This window comes from Hippoglossus stenolepis, chromosome 8, assembly GCF_022539355.2.
Source record: "Hippoglossus stenolepis isolate QCI-W04-F060 chromosome 8, HSTE1.2, whole genome shotgun sequence".
NCBI classification, from domain to species: domain Eukaryota; kingdom Metazoa; phylum Chordata; class Actinopteri; order Pleuronectiformes; family Pleuronectidae; genus Hippoglossus; species Hippoglossus stenolepis.
The window spans coordinates 2,415,974-2,427,009 of record NC_061490.1 but is presented as its reverse complement, the minus strand read 5'-3'; the positions used below and the strand labels follow the sequence as shown (position 1 = coordinate 2,427,009).

At 43.1% G+C, this 11,036-nt stretch overlaps 1 protein-coding gene across 3 annotated transcripts in view; it reads right to left on the bottom strand.

The window, feature by feature from the left end:
* Positions 1–480: 480 nt before the first annotated feature.
* klhl32 (kelch-like family member 32) overlaps positions 481–11,036 on the bottom strand; it is a 31,191-nt gene continuing 20,635 nt past the window's right edge. For 2 of the 3 annotated variants that reach the window (XM_035164680.2, XM_035164681.2), the window contains exons 6-10: positions 7,725–8,451; positions 7,132–7,190; positions 4,917–5,118; positions 3,546–3,640; positions 481–1,652 (exon numbers count right to left, since the gene is read on the bottom strand). In XM_035164680.2, coding sequence (XP_035020571.1) covers positions 1,491–1,652; positions 3,546–3,640; positions 4,917–5,118; positions 7,132–7,190; positions 7,725–8,451 — 1,245 coding nt within the window. In that variant the 3' untranslated portion in view covers positions 481–1,490. The remainder of the gene's footprint in view (positions 1,653–3,545; positions 3,641–4,916; positions 5,119–7,131; positions 7,191–7,724; positions 8,452–11,036) is intronic. The other variant, XM_035164682.2, reaches the window with a different exon arrangement.

The window sequence follows — 11,036 nt, the reverse complement described above, 5'->3', positions numbered from 1 at the left end:
GCACTGTGAATTACAGATTTGATGACAGTCGTGGGCGAGCCCAGAGTTCAGCAGCAAAAAAGAGGAAGGAAAAAAAAAAAAACTGAGCGAGCACAGGAGAGTACTGTTTGTTCCAATTCTCGCTCGCCTTTCCAAGTCGCAGCAATCTCTTGCAATCCGACTTTAGTTTACACCTAATCACATGAAGTCTCACTTTTGTCTGCCACAATCACCAAGTCCCGTTTTATGTCATTGCTAGACATTTTCCAGCCTCATCAAACTGAAACGCATCCCTTCATCTGAGCAGCTTTTCCGCTGCACCGCGTTCCTCCTCTCCGACAGTTATCAGAGGGGGTTGTAGAATTCAAACAGAGGGATGTAGGCAGCAGAGGCTTTAAATTAGTGCTCCATTATCTACTGCTACTAAATCATTCTCACAGAAGACTACAGTCACTTTCCTTCTTCGTCACAACAGTTTTCATCAAATAAACCCCAGCACGATTTAATCATGTAGCATCTTTTATTCTGAAACCTTTCCAGACATATTGTTTTGGACAGACGAGGGAAGTGCAGGGATCATGTTTTCTCTCTTGGCCAAAGCATGTTTTTGAAAATCAGCATAATGCAGTGTTGCCTGGAGACTGTTCTCTGAATAAGGACAATGACCAGACATTCTTTTGAACATAAACAGTCCGAGGTCCTGAGCATAATAAAAATCTCACACTCACTTACACAGGTCGATCATACACACACACACACACACACACACACACACACACACATTCACAGTAGTCTGTCACTGCTGTTGCAGAAATAATCGATTCATTTTTTACTTTATGTGAACTAAAACATTACATGGTCATTTATGCACTGATGAGCCTCAGCATCTGGCGCTTGAAACTTGTTAACCCCGTCTGTAAAAGTACATGTGAGTTGAAGAGAAAAGAAGCCTCCTCCTCTGTATCTTGAAAAACAATGCAGCACATGTTTTCCAAGCCATCACGGTGATTATAGTGGTTTGATGGAGATGTTATTTAAGCTAGAAAAGCTCCTACATCTCTATTTTTAAAAAAATCTGCCGTTCACCTCAAGTCACTTCATTGGTAAACGGATAGGCATTTTGTTCCTGTCTTCATGGGGAATTAAAATCCCTCTGGAGTTATTTTTCTTTAACTTGCTCATTGCGTCTTCACTGGACATCACGAATGGCGTCTGTCTTTGGGGAAATACAGCAGTAATGCTATATTATTGTGACAGCTGCTTGTGTCTGAGTTTCCAGGAGCCTGCGAAATAACATGGCTCTTGTGGATCAGGAAAGTCATGTTATTACATTTGGATCTGAAAGAAATCCCATATGCACTCAGATGACCGAGGTGGCAGGTTCCGTGAATACTACGTTCAGGTACATTTTCGTTCCATTTGCAAATACTGACTGTCCAGAGTTGAGCTGAGGCTCCTCCATCCTCAAATTACTGTCTTCGTGTTCAGAGACACTTTTGTTCATCAGGGGTTTAAACAGCACCAATTCTGTGATGGGGGACTTGTAGAGTCTGTAGGTTTGGACAGGTGAAGTAAGGAGCAGGCAGGAAACAAGCTGCTATACCGTTGGAGGCGAATGGCAGCGTTGGCCCGTAGAAAACCTCCTCCTTCCCCTCTGTGCTCAGATCCAGCACCTGGAAATAAGATACAGGCATAGAAATATAAGATTCTCCTCACAAAAAGCACAGTAGTTATAAATATGGCAGTGGTTTGTGCAACAATAGTAGTTTTTGGCCATGTTGTGGTGCTGTGGAAATGTTCTGATGGTCATTCAGTTCACCACTACCCCCAAAACTACGAGCTGGATCACCATGGTCCCCCATAGATGTTTCCCAATGACGCTGGTGACTGACTGACTGTAGCGTGGTGTCCATCCACTTGTATTTTAGCGTGAGATACTAATGAATGGAAGGATTGCCATGAAGTCTGGTACACGTCATGACATCCTCAGGATATTTTGATCCCTTGAATTCTAATCTAGAGCCAATATCAGGTCAAAAATTTCAGTTTGTCCAATTCTTTGGTTAATAGAACTACAGCTCCCATCAGCCTCAGCTGCACTTTGTATTTTCTTAGCTTCTTATGTTAGCATGCTCACATTTAGTGTGTTAGCAGCCTCCTCTGAATATGATGCGGGTTGAAGCTGGAGTATTTGTGGAGGATTAAAACCTTGATTTTTTTTAAATAAACAACCTGATTGTGTAATGTAAGCACTTTATTTACAGATGTAAATATTTAGTTAAACCACATACAAATGTTATTGTATAGTATTATTCTTTCCTATTTTTTTATAGTAAAGGGCAGTTGTAATGGTTCCAGTTCAAATTCATCAATACAGATTGTGCGTTCATGTGGTGTCACGAAAATCACAAAAATGAGTTGCTGCCTGGGAAAATCACCATCTTAAGACGGAGCAACTCTGAGAGTCAGCGACATTTCAGGTTGCCAAGTTGCTGATGTCACCACTTATAAATCAGTTAATATGATTTTACAATCAGCTTTACATAGTAGCTCCGAGGAATAAAAGATAACTGTGGTCTCTTGCAAACTGTGTGTCCAGCTCTCACAAGCACCTACCACCACACCTTTTAGCCAATAGAGACATTTTTATGATTCACTTGCATACATTGAATATTTATATGCCTGTCACACCTGATTCTTTTTCTTTGCTCTTAGTTAATAAGCAAATATTGGAAAGAGGTGTCAAGGTGTAGTTTTAATACTCTAAACATATAAATATAACACATTATGTTTACAGTGTCCATGTTTCTTTCCACATTCAACAACTTAACTCTGGAAAAGGGAGCATGTGAATACAGAGTCTCCAAATCAATTTCTCTACAGTACAAATTACTGTTACAGTTACTTTTACATTTGATTGGACTATTATTCAAATAAATATCTTGACACAGTTAATATGTATTTATTTGTTACTACAGTAGTATTATTTGACAATGACAAACTATTTGGTAGTAATCTGGCCACACATTATCTTTATTATTATTATTGTAAATGGTCAGTATTTATACAGCACTTTTCTAGTCTTGATGACCACAAGCGCTTTACAGTACAGTTTGCCATTCACCCATTCACACACATTCATACAGTGCATCTATGGGCAGCACCTTTTTCCCAAGGACACTTCAGCATGCCACAGCCGCCCTTGTCTCAAACAAGCTAGATGTTTACTTTGTAATACGAAGCAACATTTCTTTACATTACAACAAAACATTTCAACATCGTCTGACACTTATTACACGTTCACTGCTGCTCTGTTGGCATTAGGGAAAAATAAAGCTGAAAGAAAAATACCTCTTTCCTCTGTCTGGGCCTTGACTCATTGTATAACAACCTCTATGATAACAACACAAGATGTATGTGGCAGGGGCTATTTATAATTTCTCTACTGCTGTTGAGCAGCATTAGAATAACTGAATTCATATTTACTTATTCATATCACACCGTGTCTGATCATTCTGAAGTATTGCAACAGTGGTGAAGGTAAATCTAAAAGCATCATCTCCTACCTGAATGCACGCCAGAGGCTCGTTGGTCCAAATGGAGTACCCTCCAACCACATAGATCCTGTCATCATGGACCGCGATACCCGACTCATTCTGACCTGGGGAGGACAGAGCAGACACAATGCTTCACTGTGCCAAGCAGAGGGCATTCTGACAATATGACTTCCACATCCCCCAGGGAGCAGAGAGGGAGATAAATAGAGAAAGATGGGGCGAGGGCGGGAGTGTACGGAGAGCTAAGATTGAGCCGCTGCTCTCTTTGCTGTGACTTTGTCTCACACTTGTACAGATACAACAGGAGGTAGGAAATGTAAGGTCACCTGAACTTTACACCCTGGGAGTCTTCTTTAAACATTATAGCAGTGTAATATGACATATACTTATTATGACCACATCCTACAGTATAGGCATGAGAGATTGTCTACAGTGCCTATGCTCCATCCACATAGTGGAACTGTACTGACTGTGTTTTTATTACCTCCATCAAGGGGATTAGGTTTTTATTGCTGTTTGTTCTGTAAACAGGATTATTCAAAAGATTACTGAGCCGATTTTATGGTAACTTGGTAAAGGGTGGGCTGTGGACCAAGGGAGATCCCACTAAAATGTAATGTGTATAAGGACAAAGAGACGGATCCAGGAATTTAGTTTGATCACTTTTTTCAACATTGAAGAAATAATGCTATATAAATAATCTCTATGAAAACAAATCTGTACCAATTCTGAAGGAAATATAAAGCTCTTTAGCTGCTAAATACACATCAGTGTAGAAAAGTACAACATTATGAGAATAAAGTCAATGTTACGAGAAAAAAATCTAAATTTGACGAGAATAAAGTGTAAATTACAATCAAACTAGTAATATTACAAAGAGGTCATTCGACAAAAATAAAGTTGTACTTTTATGAGAATAAAGAAAATAACATATTTAAAGAAATGAGCAGTAAGGAGAACCTGTGCTTGCCAGAGTCCCACCTCTTCTGGGTTTCTTTGGCCCTAATCGTACCCAAGAGTTGAAGAAAACTGCGGGTAATAATTCTCTGGGTTTGTCACTACAAGCAGCCTCACATACAAGTAAAAGGGTTTAATGTAAAAAAGATTGATACCATTTTCATGTTTGCTATTATAAAATAATGTGTGGGACTGCTTCTTGGGGAAGTTGCCAAACAACCAGCATGGCAAGATGTTCTTACATGTGGACAGTGCCCAGTGTTCATGCTAAGTTAAGCTAATGGTCTCCAGACTGTAGCTTCATATTAAGTTTTCAGACATTAGAGTATCAATCTTCTCATCACACTTTCAGCAGGAATGTGCGTAATGAAATCATCTGTGTGAGAATTTCAGGTGCATGTTCACATGTGGGGGTTCCTTTACTTCGCCCACCCGTGAGGAGGCTGAAGGAGCAGCGAGTCCACTGGTCCAGGTCCATGTTGTAAGAGTCGATGTGGCGGACGAGGATGCGGTCGTTGTTGTAATCCAGGTCGTTACCGCCGAGCACGTAGAGCTGCCTCCTCACTGCCGCCATGACGTGGTAAACTCGCCTCTGCAGCATGGGACTGCGGGCCAACCACTGGTCCTGGGGAGGAGGAGGTGGAGAGTGGACGAGGTGGTTAAAGCAGATGGAAGCGAAGAAAAGAAAAGACGGGAGAAAATGATGCGATGCAGAAGAGACGGAGGTGAGACATGGTGCGAAGAGGGAGGGAGGGAGGGAGAGAGAGGGTGGGAAGAGAAGGAGGATGAAGAAGAAGATTAATATTTAAGCATATCCATGCATGGGTAATTGATGTATGCTCAGTGCTAGATAAATAACGTGACACTAGAGCGCTGGTTTGTACTAATGACTTCCCTCCCTATTTCTAATCATATGTTTCAGCCACTCCATTTTACACCGAGGATCCCTGCTCATTTCACTAAGTGTGCTGAAGCTTATTTTGTGTCAGTGAGTGTGTGTGTGTCTGTGTGTGTGTGTGTGTGTGTGTGTGTGAGTGCTTGATTGAGGCAGAGAATAAGAGTGTGTTTGTGTGTGTGTGTGTGTGCTGGGAGCTGACGGGTGGCCATCTGTTGAGGGTAGAGTGGGTGGGGGGTTGCTGTTGCTCTGGCAGGTGAATGTAGATTCATGGTGAATACAAATGAGACTCTCTCCCTCTCTTTTTCACTCACTGCCGCGCTTCCAACGCCGACACGTACAAACACAGACCCATATGGATATGCACCTTACACTTCTATATACTCTGCATACCTCCATACTATATACGGCCTCACCTAGATCCAGGCCTCTTCAACATCTGGCTCACAACATACACACAAACAGAATCTGCAGCTAAACACATTCCACTGTGGTGAGCTGTGTGTGGGTATTACATAAATGATATAAACGCACCCCGATGCACTGAAAGACAAGTTAAAGGTATGTCTATATCATTGTTCACTTTTTATTTAGGATCAAAGGTCATAACTTATGGAAGCATTTACATTCAAGGAGCAGCAGCACCAGTAAGCATGAATAATTACCCACAGCTCACTGATTATATTCTAACGTATAAGATGCAGAGTTTCAAAAAAGTGAATCTAGTTTTCTTATTTTCCTGGGTGCCTTTGGTTTCAATTATTTCCCATATGGTGTGAAAATCAATTAGCAGACCCCGGCCTGTTGTGTAATCCATCACAGTGAACACAAGGTCTGCATTCATGTTCGGAAAAAAGACCTTGTTGTTACACTGATGTAGCTTGAGTGTCGATTTAAACCTCACAACAGTAATAGTGCTCTGACAGGAATTCAAGCAGACTAAACATAAACTGTAAACTCAATTATATCTATAAACATAGGCCAATACTGCAAATGTGTCTCAGAGGACAATGCATTCTGAAAGACATACTCCCCCATCAAATGTTTTACAGTGGAAAAATACAGGAGAGTCAGAGAGGAGGGGAAGCTCCTCTAGGACCCACAGACATGATACTGTTCACTATGCACTGTAGGTAGACAGAGCAGCAGCAGCAGAAATAATGAATGGAGGAACAGCTACACATGGGGCGTTGGGAAGAATTGTATCACCGGACTGACTGATGTTTTGGCACTGAGAGGTTGTTCTTAATAGTTTTAGTGCTGCTAAAGTTCTGACCCTTTATGTTCAGAAATACAATGAACCCAATGGCTGAGAAAATACATTAAAACCTTTGTTAAATATTCAATTTTTTGTTTAGTAAAACTAGAAATCTGTTTGTTTGGCACAATTGATGAGTCAAAAGCAAATATTAGTGTTCACTTGGAGTCCTGTCAAAGACGACCCCATGAATCCCTACGGACTGTGGCTGCAGGAAACACAGTGACCAAACCCTGTAAACCCGTACAGACAAAACTTTGTGTTCACAGAGAACTCAGTGGAATGTGGAGTTTGATTGTATTTCTCTTTTGGGACCATTAAACATCTCTGTCACATGACACAGTTAATTGATCCATTGTTAATATAAAAAGTTGGTAATAACACCTTCTGATTCTCTGCACAGAATGCTTTCAAATATGGTCAGCAGTAACCCACTATAGTAGACTGTTTGTGGACTTGAACTTTGGTGTAAACTTTGTTGTTACCTGCTCTGGTTCGTACACCATTAGTCGATTCTGGTACTGAGCTGTGTTTGTCACCCCACCTGAAACACAGAGGAGCAGCAGGCTGGGCTTTAATCACAGAGTAATACAAATATGCACTAAGCAGTGTTCTACACCTCTGCCAAGGGGGTCATGTTTTCATCTGGGTATGTTTGTTTGTTAGCAGGTGACACAAAAACTACTCAACCAACTTCCATGAATTTTTGCGGAGGGGTGGGGAATTAGCCGAGGAAGAACTCATAAGATTTCGATGTGGATCCAGATCAGGGGGCAAATCCAGGATTTTTTCCTGCTGTCTTAAACATTGTGGGATATGACGTTTTTCAACAATTACCTTTTATTTCTCTGAGAATAATTCATAGATGTTGATGAAACAAATCGGACATGTTAAGGGCACATAGATTTATGCGCATGTGTAATTTGGTGCAGATATAAATCTGGATCTAGTGAATTTAAATGTGGTTTCATAACTGACTGTTGGGCCTGGGCAGAGGTATGAGCACGTCTTACATGTGTAAGTACAGGTGTGTGTAGAACTATGTAGAAGTGGAGTCCTTCTTCCCTTCATCATGTACCTGAGACCCAGAGCAGGTTGTCAGCCACACAGCCAGCGTGACAGGACAGTGAGCGGTCAAAGGGTTGGACAAACATCCATTTGTTCTTCTTGGGACAGTAGCGCTCCACAGAAGGCAGCACCTGCCGCAGCTCGTTCCTGCCCCCAACTGCGTACAGGTACTGACCCAGAGCTCCAAGGACAAAGTGCTCTCTGCAGGCCTTCATGGGGGCTATCTCAGTCCACCGGTTGCCCCTGGGGTCGTACCTACAGGCAGTCCTCACGGCACACGTCCTCCCGGTGGCATGCTCCACCTCACCGCCCACAACAAATAAGAAATTCCCCATTACAGCCACGCAGTGGTGGCTGCGGCCAGTGGGCATTGGCGCCAGCTCGCTCCAGTTCGACCCACCTGCAACACGTACATGCTCCTGTGCAGCTGGGTTGAAGTACCGCAGCTCCCTGACTCTGCTCACCTCCCGCTTCCGCCCGCCAGCTATGTAGAGGGTGAGCGACTGGAAGCGGGGCCTGGTGCGGGCTGACTGGTGGAGAGGCTGGGCAAAGGTGGAGTGGTTATAGTCCAGGGCCTCGTCCACCAGGGCGGCAGCAGTAGGGCTGGATTGGACCAGAGGGTGGCTATGAGCAAGGTGGTGCAGGGTGGGGACGTCCATCAGGCCATAGCGGACATGTTGTAGAAGATCCTCAGTGTACTGGTATCGGCAGTCATGTTCCAACCACAGAACGACCAACTGAAGGCAGAGAGAAAAAGAAGAACAATTATGGACTGTTCCAAAAGTCATTCATAAAATGGAGAGGGGATAGCGCTGTCATATAGTTAGTCTATAACATAATTAAAGTTTAGAATGACCACTTCATTAAAAACAGAGTGAAAAGAAATTTACCATTTTGTCGTTTTCCATAAATTTTCTATGTCAAAATTAAATTTGAGAATTTGTGGATGTCAAACTTAGAATTCCATCAAACTTAAACCCTTTGTGCTTTACCTCCTTTATTTATACTGGTAGATTCATTGAATATATTCAATACGGCTGTTGTGTTATTATGACATGTTAGGATGGTGGAGGCTGCTGTACTTTTTTAAATCAGGGGATAGGTGCAAAATAGATTCATAACTCTGAGGATTGTCTTGCGTTTTTTTAAATATACAAAAATATCAGCTGGTTCCTTCTCCCAATAATTTCCACACAGTCCCTTAAACGGAGAGAAAAAAGGAAAGGGAGTTAGGAACAGAGAGAAGGAGGAAGGAATAAAGGGCATGAGAGGAAGGGAAAGGAAAAGGAAAAAAAGAGACAGCTTGGAGTCAGTAATTAAAGGAATGAAAGATTAGAGGAATGAGCGAGAAGGTGGAAAACAAAAGAAGTGAAGGACTGATAATCATAATTGTCTTTCTAGACACCTATAGGTCACTATGGCAAGGCTGAGGCAAGCTACCACTGCATCACACACACACACACACACACACACACACACACACACACACACACACACACACACACACACACACACACACACACACACACACACACACACACACACACACGCACGCATTTATTAATCAGTAGCATTCAATATACAAACTGTAAATATCCACAGGCATCCTCTGTTTAATGCAGACAAACTGGCTTCCAGAGAGGGGATTTAATTGAACTTGAGAGCAGTGCAAGGTTATTTAGCTGCAACGAGGTGTGAATGTGGGCGAGATGACTGGGGATCACTGATGCCATTATCAGGAAAAACAAAGTGGTTTTTCACATAATCAGTGCAGAGACTGAGAACTTAGAACTGTGGAACAAAGGCGAGTTATGGATTCAGTGGAGACCAACAACAAGGATGACCATGGATGAATCAAACATTTGGATACAACTCCCAGTATTACAACAGAAACAGCATTTGGTGTATGAAGTATGAACAAATACTCTGCGTGTATACGTTGTCTCACCTATCTAAACCAAACTGCCATACCTTTATTCCCCCTTCAATCCACTCCAACATTGTGCATATGCAACAAACATGCAAGTCAGGATTGTGTTTTTGTGGAATCTGTGCCACTCTCCTGTCTCTACCTCTGTTTCTCTATCGCTCAGCCCGCCTCTCTCTCGTCATAGCTCTGAAGTGACAGTGTGTGCATTTGTGTGAGTGTGAGTGTGAATGTGTGTGTGTGTGTGTGTGTGTGTGTGTGTGTGTGTGTGTGTGTGTGTGTTGTGTGTGTCTGTGTGTGTCTGTGTGTCTGTGTCTGTGTCTGTGTGTGCGTGTGTGTGTGCGTGCGTGCACATGTGTGTGCGTGTGCACTACGGCAGCTGACTGTGAAGGTCACGCTGCATCACACAACTTCCTCAGGGCACAGAATAAATCAACTCCTTCTCCCTCCTTCCCCTCCGTACTGAGAGAGAAAGTGGGATAGTGTGTGTGTGTGTGTGCGTCTGAAAATGAGAGAGTGAGGGAAAGAGATAGTGAGGGAGAAAACGTAAAGGGAGGGGGGAAGCTACAGAGAGACAGAGCAAAGGATGGCAAGAAAGAAGGGAGAGTAGAAAAAAAACATCCCCCAAAAAAACAAAGCCAGAGAAAATGTGATTTCCAGGGCGTGAGAGACCCGAAGAAAACTCTGAGTGACAATGATTGACGTCCAAGCTATATCTGTCCTGTATTGGTTTGCATACCCCCCCAACCATGCCACGCACCCCCCTAACTCTTTGGAACGGCAGCCCCCTCTTCGTCGTTCGCTTCCGTCTGATGCCCAAATTAACCTTCTGGGCGAAGTGAAGGAGGCCCAAAGCAGCCTAATCAGAGGCTGATTATGGCGGCGGCGGCTGGCTAAAGGGTCAGGGTAATTGTGCCATCAGAGGCCTGATTGTTTTCAATCAGACGGGCGGCCGAGTGACAGCTGGGGGATTGGGGCCCTGATGGAGCCGCGGTGGGCCTAATCAGAGAAGAGAAGGGGAGAAAAGACAGAGAGAGAGAGAGAGAGAGAGCGGGAGGGAGATCTGAGGGGGTGAGTGGGGCGGTGGGAGGATGGGAGGCTGATTGGTGCAAATGAACAGTCAAAACGGCAAGTTCCCAACTTGCACTGCCGCTTCACTCCCCGCCAGTTCATCATACACACACACACACACACACATACACACATCAATGCATGGATTGACAGTCTATCACACATGTTGGCACACAGTAAGAAACAGTCCTTCATGTTGCTTTCCCTCACTCATGTAAACAAACAGTATATGATTGTGTATCAGTCTGAGTTAGCTATATGTTGTGACCATGCATTTGTGTTTGTGTGTTTAAACTTACAAGCAGAGATGATTTCTCAGTTTAT